Below are 14423 nucleotides of genomic sequence, written 5' to 3'. Positions count from 1 at the left end.
AATTTTAACCTTGGGTTGATCTTATGTTGTTTTTTTTCTGTGCAGAGTGTACCTGGAATAGGTGACACATTATGTTTTAAGATGTTAAATGATTTGGAAAAAGATTGTTTAAAGGCAGCTAGAGGAAACTTTTTTTTTTAAATAAAAACCTTGTGTTTTAGAGTTATCGCATTTTTATTAGTTCTTATTCTTGATTTTCAATCCAGTGTAGTTCTGAAGTAATTAGCAGACACTTTGATGTCTGATCCTGATTGCACAGTGTATCTGTCGACGGCTGTTCCTCTTGACTGTTCCCTCCCTGTTTTACAGCACGGAGTTGTTATCTGTAAATTTGTCTGAGAACACATTTGAGCTCCAGATGTCAGTTTTCAAACTAGCCGTGAAAAGATTTTCAAGCACGAGCCGAATGATTGTGACACATTGGTCGTTATCGTTTGCTCAAATTGGAATTACTAGTATGATCCAGGTACTGTATCAGCCTTGTGATGTTTCAAATCCACAAAGCACTGAGCACTATGACTGTATAGTTTATACAGTGTGCTACGCTGCACATGCACTGTACATACCTATATATGATATATGTGTTTGGGTTAGTATCATAAAATGAAAAACAGCCCTGTGAGTGAGCATAGTAAAAAAGCTGTTCTGCAGAAATGTAGTAAAAATCCAAAGTTTGAAAATGTAAATGTATAGTTATTTATTTAAGGGCTCCAGCGTGATTAGTTTTGCATGAGCTTTGCATAAAATCAACTGTGCTCTGTTCAGGAGCTGTGAAGCCACATCAACATGGTGTCATGGCGACGTGAAGAAAATTCAGACCAGGTTTACCCTGCAAGAGGACCTCTCACACCTGTATGTTAGTGGCTCAAACTGTGTCACTTAGTGCTCAGAGCTGCCTTAATTCTTCTTGGCAGAGATTCAACAAGGTCCTGGAAACAGCTTTTCTGCTCATTTGCTTTGTTTGTGTTTACTCTGCAAAATTTTCAACACACTGCAGGTACAGTGCGCAAAAACAGCCGCATCCATAATCTCTACCCTTACTCCATCCATTCGTTCCTCAACCATTTCAGCTCCGGGTAACTTTAGGAGGCAGTCGCAGCAGGAGGTGGCCTGGGCTCCTCCTCCGCCCTTTCACCCCTTTACCCTGCATTTAGTTGGCAGTGCGTCACTAGCACATGACACCAGTGTACCCCGGGAAGGAATGATATGAATTTAGACAGCACATGCACAGGCCTAATTCAAGTACAGGACATAACATTATCCACACAAGTACAAGCTTTACCTCAACTTTCCTTTAACCTCACCAGGGCAAAGGCAAGATCCACACTCATCTGTGCACACACACAGGAGCTGCTAAGAGGCTATAATTAACCTCCATGTGAGTCCCTCTAAAGCCCACTGTGATGGAAAATGTGGTCACACATCTCGAGTCTATAGTTGTGTTGGACTACTGAACTCTTCAACCCTCCTGTTTAAAAGTACAGCTCAGATTGGAACAATTTCACGCTCAATCCGCCTCGAATACAGCCCTGAATGCACGAGATCAACCTCGCAATCAGCCTCCCCGAATAAAGCTTTAAATTGATCATTTAGATCCCAGATCAGTTTTTCCTGAGCAACGTTTCTTGTACCTCTGGGCTACGGACCGTCATTAAAACAAAGAAAAACACATCCAGGGAGCATTTTTTTTCCTCCAGTCTGTCCATCAGTGTAGACACTTTTATTTGAAACGTATCAGAACTCCACAGGAAAACTTTTCAAACACTTTTCCAGGCAACATGTTCTTCCAGGCCACATTCTTAAAAAAGAGAAGAAATGCAGACCTGGAGTCTTACAGAGAAACAAACATCAAAAAAATTGATGGAATTTATTCATTGTTTCTTACAGTAGAATGAACAACGTATAAAGGAGGTGGGGAGGAAGAAAAGGAGTCGGAGGTCACAGTCAATACTAAATTAATACTAAAAGGGACAATGACGGGGGTCGATAGCAGCCATATGAGGAGGTGGGGTTGTTTTTCTTTTTGGCCTGTTTTGAAGAAGTGTTAAGGAGTCTGGGATGCGGGATTTTAGTTGATGCAGGTAGCTGCTGAAATGTTGTGGGATTTCTTTTTCTTTACTCTGCCTTCTCGTAGCGACGCGTGCAAACAACCTCTCCGAGTTTGAGTGTCTGTTTGAAGAGAGAAGAGAAGTTACATACACATACATACAGAAGTTACATTTGAATTATTCTTTTTTTGGGGGGGTGGGTTACTGACCAGCAAGAGAACGTTGCCGTTGACTTCCCTGACCAGGCTGGTCTCCTTTTCGTCCCACCGCTGAATGTGCACCAGCTTCCCGTCCTCTATCTTGACAATAGACTGGCGGGGAGCAGAAACGAGAGTCAGACACACATCCAGCGAGCGAGTGAGGATCATTTAAATCAGTGGTTCGGCTTTCTGTTATTTCATTGTGCGCTTCACCATTGCGCAGACATCTTTATAGGCAGCTACCGCACTTTTCCCATCTCATGGCAAGCTTGTAAAAGAATACCTAAAGTTACATATTAAAGAATGCAACGCAAAGGAACTGTGCAATCAGAGAGGACGACAACGACTTGTTGGGTAATTCATGTGCTCGTGCAACAGCCCACAGAGACATCAGTCTGAATGTGAGCTCGCAATAGCCACAGCTTCTTGCCATCAGCAAACACTCTGCAGTATACATTTAGTTAAAGTGTATGCTCCTTGCTCCTTTCCCCCGTAACGTTCCCTTTAAACGCTACCGCGCACTCAACTTTATCTCTTTCCCAAAGCTTTATGTCATCCCATCACGACTGTTTCCACGGCGATCCATCAGCCTGTGCACTTTAATTATCACACCATATTTCTGTATGGTTACTTCTCCAGTGTGCAGGGAGGTTCCAGCAGACTTCTCCTTACCTCATACGAAGCCTGCTTAAAACCTCTTTCATAAAAGGCTAAATGCAAGGTTTTGCATTGTTCAAATTGGACCTTTGACCTCTCACCTTGACCTTCCTGTCGTCGGCGGTTGTCTCATCGAACTCCTTTCCCAGCGTGAAGCTGAGCTCTGTGTTTTTCATGGTACTCTGAGTCTTCAGCGTCACCGTGTCGCCGTCCACTGAGATGATGGTGGTGGGCTTGGTGAGGTTGGCCACTTTCCGTGTAGCGAAGCCCACGCCTGTGTAACAACACAAATTTAAAACAACCAGGTAAGTCAGGTGAGGTGTGCTGAGGGTGGATTATCCCCGTGGGAAATAAACAAGTCTAAAGGTGAGGCAGAGACTCAACCTGTTTCTCTGCCGCTGGCACTGATCCTCTCACATAGGGGCAAAGGTTGTACCAGTGTATCAAGCAGATGTTGAGATATTCTAACCCGACTTAAAGGAAACGTCCTGGGAGTGTTTACAGATACCGAAAGGAATATGTTGTTGCACATCCAGAGCAAAAGCCGTTGGTTTGCCCCCGGGCTGCCCTTCATCTGACATGCCCTCTAATCTCTCCTTTATCAGCCACTTAAGCGTGCTGCACGTTCTTCAAACACTGCAGAGTCCCTCTGACCTGGGAGAGTGCCTGTTTGGGCATGTGTGTGTGTGCAAATTATTACCTGCTTTCCTGGTGTGCGTTTGTGTGTGTATGAGGGATTGAGTGAATTTGTTTCTCTGGGTAAACGTGATTCGCACCATTTCTTTTACTGAAGGGAAAAAATCTGTTTCTGTTTGAAGTTAACAACCCAATTCATTTACAGCAGCGACATTCCCATAGCACATGTGTGTGTAGATGCCTCATCGATTAAAAGGACTGGGGTTAGAGGTTAAAGGGCGTCTGCTTGTTACCGTGATCAGAGGAAATACGTCGATGGTGATGTGGCTCTACACAGCTGTAAAACAAACTCCATCCACCTGCCTCCATTCCACGCTCCACAGCCATGTGTGTGCCAGGAGCCAAACTATATCTCCATGTTCCCGTCCCACCAGCTCCTCCTTCCAGCTTGATATTCAGCTCCTCCCATGACCTCACACAATGAACAGCTTTCAGCGAAGGTCACCCACATTATACTACACTGTGTGTGTCTGTGTGTATGAATGCCATTCAGTGATTCCCACAGTGGGGCTGATTTTTTTTTCTTCACTCAAAAAAGAAAAGGGGGGGGGGGGGGGGGGGGGGGGGTCCTCCCTCCTTTCCAGCACTTGGCCCATGTGGTCAGCCATGATTCCTCTTTTTCCTCCCTCCCTCTGGTGCCCATCTTCTCCTGCTGTATTTCTGTTCCCAACCTACGCTTCGCTCCACCCTTTACTCTACAGCCTACCCCTTTATTTCTCCATTTGAAGCCTCCCTTATTTGCTCCCATGATTGATCATTTTTTCCCACACCCTGTATCAACAAGCTACTTAAAACAGTTTACATATGAAACACACCTTATACCATTCAGCTCGCCTCAAACCCGTCTCAACATGCGCTCGCTTGCAGCACTGGCACTACTGCTGCATCCTCTGTTTCACACGCATGCGCGCACTCCCCTGCGCAATGTGCGTGCATTAAAAAAAAAACAGAAGAAGAAAGAAATAGAAGTACACGGAACACTTACCCAGCTCTTTCATGTAATCATCAAATTTATCGCTCTCCTTGAGGAGCCATGTGCCAACGAAAGCATCGACCATGTCTGCAGCGGTGCGGAGGAATGAGGGCGAGAGAGAAAGACGGTGTGTGTGTGTGTGTGTGTGAGGGAGAGAGAGAGGCGGCAAAGCAGGGGAGCGTCAGAATGAGAGACGAGAGAAAGAGACAGGGGGAGTAATGTAAAGCACCACCAGCTTTGCTGTGATCTTACTGGCTGAATGTACCGGCTGTTCGTGATGTCATCAGTCTGTGTCACCCACAGACTGCCGGGCGGGGGATGGGGAGGAGAGGGGGGAGCAAAAAGAGAACACGTGATAGCCTTGGTTTTGTCAAAGTGATCGCCATGCAAATAAATTGTGTTTGAATTGCTTGAAAGGTTTGTTTGCATCTGCTTTCTGTTCGTATTATCAGCCATAATAAAGAGAAGGATCAGAGAGGGCTTTAGTAGAGAAATCAAAGAAGAGGGAGAAAGGGCAGAGTGGAGAAGTCAATGGGGAGGAGGTGGAGGAGTACGAGGAGGTGAGCCTGAGGGAAAAGAGGCCCACCATTGAGTCTTTTTTTTTTTTTTTTTTTTGCAGCTGTTGGTTGTAAATGTCGTATTTTCTCTGCCCTACTTTTACTCCCTAGTTGTTCTCCTCATCTCTGGTCTCTCCACCTGGGGGGTTTCCATCCACCTGCACTGTGTGGTTTGCCGGTTATTTTGATGACCTAAATGTGGCTCACCAAAGTGTGAAAAGTGTAACCAAATGTGTATGTGTGTTTGTGAGAGTGCTTGTAAACACAGATACAGGTCCGAGTATGCTGGCAGACGTGTGTTGCAGTTATGACTGTGAAGATAAGAGTGCTGGTGTGTTACTATAGTGCTTGTTTTCTAGACACAAATACAAAACTTGTTCATCTCCAACCGGTTAGAGATTGCTGCCCCTTCCTTGTTCTGCCAGAGGTTTCTTCCTGTTAAAAGGTAGTTTTTCCCTGTTGACAAATTGCTTGTTCATAGGGTTGTTTGATTACAGTTTCAAACGACTTGCAATACAAAGCGCCTTCAGGTGATTTTTGCTGTGATTTGTTACTATTGAATTGATCTGTATTAACCCCAGAACACTATCGCTGGGTGATTTTCACCCGAGCAAATACATTTACATGATTTCTCTTTCCTGCAGCTGTTAGCGTGTCGAGCAGACTGTGCCTTCACCAGGGAAGTCTCAAATGTACCAGGAATAGGTGGATCAAAGACCAGCCTTCCAGTGTCATTATTTATTTATTTATTTTTAGGAATTTTCCTTTTGTTAAATTCCAGATTTTTCTGTAATTGGCAGCATTATCTTAGGGTCCCCCCATGACACTTTTTTCATTTTGTTAGACGTGACACAGGGGAAAGTAAAAGCAGACCACTCTGATTCAGATCCCTATCAGATCCCTGCTACAAAGTCCACGTAATATCTCGGTAGACCTCTTGGAGGACAGAGCAGGTCCTTGTCTGCAGACTTCACAGCAAGTTAGTGGATGTCATGAGTCATTTCTCTTTCAGCTCTACCAAGCTAAATGAGAATTTCTGGCTTTTGCAACAACACATCTGACAAAGTGGATTGCCTTAGTTTGCTGCATGTGCGAAAGGGAAACTTTGCAGAGTCCGGAGAATCAGATCCAGATGTTATAGCATAATAACTGCATTGTAAGACTCAATAAATACACCTTGTTGTTATGTTTGGAGTCAGACATCTTCCTGGTGCAGAAAATGCAAATACTCCACCAAATGTGGAGTTTCCTGACAGAAAAGGTACCATCCATCCATCCATTTCTGAAACACTTTTGGGGAACACATTTGGGAGATTAAAAACAGGAACACAGAGGGCAAGACTTCACTGATGGAAGCACATTGTTCTTCGGTCTTTTCATTGCTCTCGTAGTTCCTGATCATACAGCAGAAACAAGCTAAATAGGAATAGAGCAGCATTTTAGGAAAAATGCGGAGAGATCCAGGCAATAAAATATTAGCTTAGCACAGAACCTAGAGTAACTATTTAGACAAGGCATCTGTCCAAAGATAAGTTCAGACAGCTGCAGATGCCAAGCACAAGCACTCATTCTAGTTATACTTTTATAAGTCCACTGGAGTCTGCTTGATGGACACACATGCATAGTTGGAGCATTTATGCTGTAGTCACAATAAAACTGGAGATAATGGAGTTAAAAAAGTACACCAGGGAGCACATATAAACCTCTCTAGTTAACATAGTTAAAAAAAATTTCTTTTTCCAGAAAAGAAAAAAGCTTAAATGAAAAACCTTTAGCTGTAGCTTGTGCTGGACTAGGTTGAATGGAATATTTCCCAAGGTTTCCCATTACAGCTGTGTTTTTTCTCCTCCTTTTTAAAAATAGTACTCATGTGTTTTTTATAGTACTCAGGTCTGTATTATTAAGCTTTTGAGTTACAGATGGTTGATGTTTCAGTTTTACTCAAAGAACGCAGTTTTTGGTAGATTAGTCTCATTTAATACCACTGTGTAGTATCTAGGCTAACCAAGCTAGCTAACTAGTGTTAGGCTGTGTCCCCACAGAAAGCAGGAAGAAGCACATTGCTTTGAAGCTGACAGTTGGTCCCTAGTGGATGTTCTAGGCCCCAATTGCTGGCAACTCTCCTGGTGTTGTCCAAATATTGTCACAAAACACAAACCATACATCAAATAATTCCTTCAAAGCTAATTCTTTAGCGTTCTGTGGTCTACATGGATGCAAGCAGAGCCCCTGAGTAAGTCAGAGTCCTGTTAGCGGGCGTTCAGAAATCAAAGTCGTCATGTGGTTCATGTAGCTTTCAAATAGTTCCTGCAAAGGCTTAGCAGGCAGTTGAAATGTGTGGTAATAACATACAGACTTGTTTGTTTGTTTTTTTTAACTTCCCACCTTTCAAAAATGTATCTCACACTTCTGTGCTGCTATATATGTCACCATATATTGGAAACCTTCAGAAATATTGCGAGGCTTGTGATGAGCCACCATTGCTTTAACTGAAAATGGTCCATTGGAGAGATTGAAGACGGTGCAGCTCTTATCAATACCATCCTTCCAATGGCTCTGGATGCTAGCTGCTTCCTGTGTGGATTCAGCTGTAGTCTTAGCTGACAACGCTCCTGGTATTGTCCAAGTACGCTCCTAAAATAAGGCCCTACTTAGAGAGACTACTTTGAATGAGAGTGTTATAATTTTCTAATTCAACTCTTAGCATGAAAGCATTTCTCACCATGTCAAAAATCATTTCAAACTAATTCTAACTTTAACACTAACATCCAGTCCTGAAAACGTCACTCTGAGATGTGTATACAGGTCAAGTGTAATTTCCTGCCTAAAACTTAAAAAAACCAAAAATTCAAATCACTCCTCACAAGTACAGATGTAAAGACCTGTTTTCGTCCTCACTGTGATATAAGTCCCTATGGGTTGGTGTGCAGTCAGGTTCAAGTCCCCAAAGGGCATCATAAACTAGCCTCCGTGCAGAAGCACAAGTGTCCACTTATTATCTATCTGTCTCTCTCAATGTGACGAAATTCTCCCCTATCTGCTAATGCATGGTCAGATCTGTGGACGTTGTGTAATAGCAAACATGCATTAAAACTACCACACTGTCAAACCACACACACACGGGCAGACAGAGTGGGCAACAAAAGTCAATAGTGAATACTTATCGAACCATGTTACACACTCTGTCCTACTGCCCTTGTCCTCCACCGGGCCTCCCTTTGCTGGTGTCAAGTAGTGTGTCTAAACTGGCACATGTGTGCGCGCTGGAACGAATCAGTGGTGCGCACGGGTCTGACACTTGACATGAACAGGTGTGAGAGGGACACATGGAAAAAAGAGAGGAGAGGACAGAGAGAGAGGAGGTGAAAGGTTAAAATCGTTTAGTTCCAGCTTTTCCTCTTACCCTCATTTGCCTACATTGGATTTTATTATTTAAACAGTTACATAGGTGGTAACATGTCACTCAAATATATGTATATATGTATGGATATATGGTTAAAAATTGAAAGATTATTTTACTTGTTTGGGGGGGGGGGGGGGGGGGGGGGGGGTTCTTCTGCCTATAAAGGCTAGAATCTAAAATTAAAAAAGAACACGTCAGTCCTGTCAGTGTCTGTGGAAATATCTTTCCAAATGTGTGTGGGTGTGTGTTTGATCTTATGCAATCCTGTGATATAGTGCTCTGGGATGCCACTATGGTTATAACTCACATAGAGTTTTTTCTGGGAGTCTGAGGCGTAAAATCCCCTCTTCATAAAGACTTACATATGTGTGCTGGAAACTTTAGCCGTGCTGGGTAAAACCATAAGTTCAAGTGCAGTATAAACACTATTAAGCGTAAGTAAACAGAGATAGCATACCAACATTTGCACTAGCAGGTACATGAGCCGTGTCTTTATTTTAATCTTGGTTAATATAATTATCACCTCTAAGCTTCTTTTGGGCTCAGCCTGTTCAATCTGAATACAGAACAAAATCAGTTAAACTGCTGTTTGCATTGTCAACTGCAGATAAAGCCCCTATAGCTATCTAGGAGAAGCCTGCACAGAGTGTTTGTCCTCAAAACACAGCACAAGCAGGGATGTGTGCTGGAGTGCATGTGTGAACATACATGTACGCTGACCTCACATAACTACAAGGCTAAAACCAATTTCACAAGCATAGAAGGGTGTTTTGGGGTTTTTCTATAGAACTTTATGTGAGTGTGGGAATAATACAACTAAATAAACATCTGGAAATTGCCACTCCCTTCTGTAGTGTGTTCATATGTCGGCTTCTCTCTCGGCAATGCTTATATAATTTTATTCACACTGATTTGTCTATGCGGCGCTCAGGATAGAAAATTACAGGGTGATTATGAACATCATAAATCAGCATGACTCAGATTGCAGAATGAGCGACAGACTTTTAAACGTGTTATTTATTGTGCACCCACCTTTCAGCATGGCATGTTTTATGAGATTCAAGATTCAAGAAGTTTGTCATTGTTCAATTGTTTCAACCAAGGTATGCAGAACATGCAAAACCTTTAAGCAGATGGACAGCAGCAGAAGACGGCACTGGGTATCACTCCAGTGAGCTAAGAACAGGAAACTGAGGCTGCAATTTATATGGGCTCACCAAAAGTAGACAGCAGAAGATTGGAAAGACATTTCATAGTGTGATGAGTCTTGATTTCTGCTGCAACAACAACATGAAAGCATGGATCCATCCTGCCTTGAATCAATGGTTCAGGCTGCTGATGGGGATATCATGGTGTGGGGGATAATTTTGGGAACACTTTGGGCCACAGGGTACCTGATTATTGTTGCTCACCATTCCATCCCTTTATGATCACACTGTACCTTTTAAAGTTTGATTGCAGGAGGATAACACACAATATAACAAATCTCAAATCGTCTCAAAATGGTTTGCTGAAAACGACAAGTTCTATATACTCAAATGAGCTCCACATTGACCAGATCTCAATCCAATAGAGCACCTTTGGGATGAGGCGGAACGGGAAATTCCATCTCGGATGTGCAGCCGACAAATCTGCAGCAGCTGTATGATGCTATCGTGTAAAAATGGACCAAAATCTCGGAGGATTTTCCAGCACCTGGTTGAATCTACCATGAATGAAGGCAGTTCTGAAGGGAAAAGGGGTCCAACGCAGTGCTACGAAAGGGTACCTAATAAAGTGTCGATAGAAAGGGAGAGAGACAGACTGTAATGACCCGACTGTCACTTGTGGTTTGTGTCTAAGTTTGAGGCATGTGTGGCATCACATGACTAGTCAGCCACGGACATGTGGCTCATGTGACCAGTCTGTGATCATTTCCAGTCTTTGGCAAAAACCAGATGAATATGAACGTGGTAATGACGATTTTTTTCTTTCGTTTTTGCACAGGACTTATTCTCCAGCTTTCAACTGGTAAATAGAATTTTGTGGGTCACCCCATACACTTATGACCTGGTGCCTGACTTTTGTAGTTTTGAGGAACTTTAGTAGCGGTGGTTAACATGGATGCGTGTATACAAATGGCTCATCTGGAGTCCTGCTGTGGATGTCACTGTAGAAAATAAAGAATTTAACAGTATGTTGCTTCCTCCACCAACACTATTGACTCAGTGCTCTTCCTGATTAGCTGAAGGCTGTTTTTAAATGTTTCTATTTTCAAAGCTTTTATATTTTTTTTATTTGTGAACACAGTGGAGTACTTTTACTCTGATTCATCTGCACAAACACTGGTAGGGTTCAAAGTGGCCTGCGTGGCTTTATAGCTACTCCATTTTCAAAATAGGCCTAAACATGCTAATGGGTTGTTTTTCCTCCACTTCATAATTGTTCTGTTATGTTGATAATAAAAAAAAATAATGGAAAAACAACTGTTGTTGATTTGGTTCTATAATTTAATAATCGGCACAAAACATGTTGTTTCTGTAATGCAACTTTGCAGCTGCAGAGTTCACACATGGCAAAAAGGTAATAGTAAGAAAATATTTACACATATAATACGGATAAGTTAGTATATACTTAACCTAAATATGATTATGGGGTTCATACAGATGAAAAATGGCTCCTTTGACAGTAACGTTTGCATATGCCTGGGTTAGTCAAAAGATGCCTGACTTTGACTGTGTCAGAGCTTTTAAATGTCATGGATGTTTGGATGAGTGGAGCCCAAACAGATGGCATCCAGGGTGTGTGGTGCCTGTTATGACATGCGCAACAGCAGCTTCTCGTTAATGGTTACTAACCAGTAACACTAATAAAGTGCAACTCTTTTAGCCACTGGGTTCAGAGAGTCCATGCAGAGAAGCATCCTGGCTAATTTAAAAGTAAGTTAAAAAGATAGAGAAAGCATAATTAAAATAAGATTTCTTAAAGCGTGCCAACCCAAAAGTTCGTCTCTGAAAGGCTTTTAGCTTATTAGAAAGCACCAGCACTGACTTGATTTGTTTACCGCATCTGATACGCCTAAGCTCAAAATCCTAGATTTACTCTGCATATCCTCCAGTACCTATCGACAAGCTTTAAAGAGGAAAAACAGACTGAGTCACTCAAGGACAGAGTGCTGAGTCAACCTGTCGTCTTCTTTGGAATTTGTATGTTTTGCAAAAAGCAGTCAGAGAGAAACACAGCACCGCATCTTACAGCTGATTCAGGTTTCTGTAGCTGGATGGCTCTTCCAAGGAATCGCTTAGCCCTTTTCAAGAAAACCACATGGAACCAAGTCCTCTCTGCAGGCAGGAAGATATAGTGAGTACAGGAGCCACATCTGCTGGTCAGAAACATGAAGTGCAATTATGTGAACACGTAAATCAAAAATTACCACCTCTGAGATATTTACCCTGATTTAAACTTGTTAATATTATCTGGCCAAGGATTCGATCCAAAAGACTGAATCAATGTGAATGTGATTGCATCAGTGGAAGTGTCGTGCTGCAAAACCTCATGAAGAAAGTGAAGCACTGGATATTATTTTGCCTGTGACCCACATTTCTAACAAAGTTTCACGAAAATTAGCAACAAATGGCAGAGAAATTATCCACATTAACCCTCCAGGGTCTCCACTTCTTTCTCCCTTAATAGAAAAAATTGGTTCAGCTCCAGGTACGGCTCTTCTGAGCTCCCTGCTGAAGTACTCTGAAGTTAAAGTGTATAAAATAACAATAAATATTAAAAAAGCTGGTATTCCTCCTGATATAAAGGCAAAATAAATAATAAATATAGTCCTAGCAGTCATCTGAGCTTTTGTCCTCTCTTTGAGAAAACACACGCACTGTTACGTTTCAGTGGTGCGTCCAGGATCAGGAGCCGGAACAGAAGTTGATGCTTCCTGATCCAATATCAACGGTATCCTGGGAGACAGAGTTGTGTGTGGGGGGTGGGGGCGGGGGCAGCGTATCTAAAGATCAACTACAAACTGTGTGTTTCATTGTGTATGTGTGTTAAATTCCATCTGTGAAACTCTGGTAACCCCCTTGAGACTGGCAGCTCCTCTCCCCCTCCGTCACTGTGAATTGTCACCATATCTCCAGTCTTTGTGATATAAAAGGCTTTGTTTGGGGATTCATTTTTCTCCCTCATTCTGTGGTTGAAACATAAAGTGATTTCACAAGGACAGTAGCTGGCTTTAAGCACAGACGAGTCAGTTCATGTTCTCTCTTTTCTGAGAATTTTGAAGATGAATGGAGGACGAAACTGGCAAAGACATTCAAGCATAGCTCCTCGATATTAAAAAAAACATGGCTCTTCTCTTACATGTTCACTGTTTTAAACCTCTAAGCCATGAAGTCATCATCTTCTAGGACTGTCAATCCAAATATACAAAGAGTAAAGTAAGAAAACAAGGGCAAAAGAGAGCGCAATGGCACACAGTGAATGCCGCTGATGTGGATTTAAACCAGCAATAAGGCCCATGCTGTGTTTTTAACCACTAGATCAACCAAATCCTATCTATCCATCCATTTTCTTCCACTTATCCAGTTCAAGGTCATGGCTGAAGCTGGAGCCTGTCCCAGCTGTCATAGGGCAAGAGGCGGTACATTCTGCACAGGTTGCCAATCTATCACAGGGTTAACGCAGAGATTCACACTCTGGCCAATTTAGAATCACCATTTAACCTTAATCAAATTAAACATGAAAGTCTCTGGACTGTGGGAAATATTGCGAAATAAATAAAATAGCGACAATCACTTACAGGTAGACTTTTTATGAGAAAATATAGACCTGAATCTAAGGTTAAGATATGAATCTGAAAAAGATTAACTATTTTGTTGGCCTGTCAGAAATGTGTCTGGGTTTTAACCCTTAATGATCCCAAACTCACCCCTGAGGTTAGGTGCAAGTTGCTAAGGCGCGCGCGCGCGCGCGCACACACACACACACACACACACACACACACACACACACACACACACACACACACCCACAAATACATGTGGAGGTTTCAAGCAACTTAAAGAAGTCCAGACGCTTTTCTTTGAAAGCTCCTTTGACTACGATGACCTGGATGACTGAGAACCTTCACAGACATGTGGAGGTTTATGTATATATTTGAGCCTGTGTGGATTAGAGCAGCGGTCCCCAACCCCCAGGCCTCGGACCGGTACCGGTCCGTGAGTCGTTTGGTGCCGGGCCGCGAGAGTTGAGGCTCAGGTGTGAAATGTATAGTTTTCAGAGTTTTCATCGGTTTTCAGCGTTATTTTGTTATCGTTTTTATCGTTTACTCGGTTTTCCTGGGTCTTTTCATGTGTGTTATGAATAAATTTTCTTTTTTTCGCTACTTTTATTTTGTTGTATTTATCCGCGACACCTTAAAGGCCAGTCCATGAAAATATTGTCGGGCATAAACCGGTCCGTGGCGCAAAAAAGGTTGGGAACCGCTGGATTAGAGAAATTCCAAAATAAATGCAAACCTATGAACCCAATTCTTGCTTTTCAAAGTCATCAAAGATGTATGCTGTAGAATCAGTCCACTCTGTTCAAAGAAATCAATAATACTCGGTGTCAAGTCTTGAAGACAAAACTGAATACTTCCGGTAAAAATGCTCAAAATAAAGCCACGCGCCCGCTACAATCGTTAGCCATCTCGAGCTATTAGTTTGTTTAATATGTCAGTAGAGTAATTAATTGCCGTGATAAATATGTGTGGATTTTTTTAAAAGTATCAAGTTCGGGAGACACACACATCTAGATGCAACACAATGCTCACTGATTCAAAGTATTTTATTTTGACGTCAAACTCGCTGAGCTTCCGGTGTTTTCCCCTCTCCATCCGTTCAACTTGACCTGTATCCATAGCAA

The 14423-nt window shown here is 42.5% G+C and overlaps 1 protein-coding gene across 1 annotated transcript; it reads right to left on the bottom strand.

The window, feature by feature from the left end:
- Positions 1-1852: 1852 nt before the first annotated feature.
- Positions 1853-4775, bottom strand: fabp3 (fatty acid binding protein 3, muscle and heart). Its single transcript, XM_004548021.5, has 4 exons — positions 4587-4775; positions 3007-3179; positions 2258-2359; positions 1853-2169 (listed from the first exon to the last, which is right to left on the bottom strand). The coding sequence occupies exons 1-4, from the start codon at positions 4657-4659 to the stop codon at positions 2116-2118; spliced, it is 402 nt and encodes a 133-aa protein (XP_004548078.1). The 5' UTR covers positions 4660-4775; the 3' UTR covers positions 1853-2115.
- Positions 4776-14423: the final 9648 nt, after the last annotated feature.

This window comes from Maylandia zebra, linkage group LG22 (genome assembly GCF_041146795.1).
Source record: "Maylandia zebra isolate NMK-2024a linkage group LG22, Mzebra_GT3a, whole genome shotgun sequence".
Classification (NCBI taxonomy): domain Eukaryota; kingdom Metazoa; phylum Chordata; class Actinopteri; order Cichliformes; family Cichlidae; genus Maylandia; species Maylandia zebra.
The sequence above is the reverse complement of the archived record's forward strand: the minus strand, read 5'-3'. Positions and strand labels throughout refer to the sequence as shown.

Bases quoted from the DNA above. Each gene is read 5' to 3' on its own strand.
- fabp3 (XM_004548021.5), bottom strand. From the start codon at position 4,659: ATGGTCGATGCTTTCGTTGGCACATGGCTCCTCAAGGAGAGCGATAAA. The intron at 3,180-4,586 runs GTAAGTGTTCCG...GTTGTTACACAG, and splicing joins TGATTACATGAAAGAGCTGG to GCGTGGGCTTCGCTACACGG. The intron at 2,170-2,257 runs GTCAGTAACCCA...CTCTTCAAACAG, and splicing joins ACGGCAACGTTCTCTTGCTG to ACACTCAAACTCGGAGAGGT.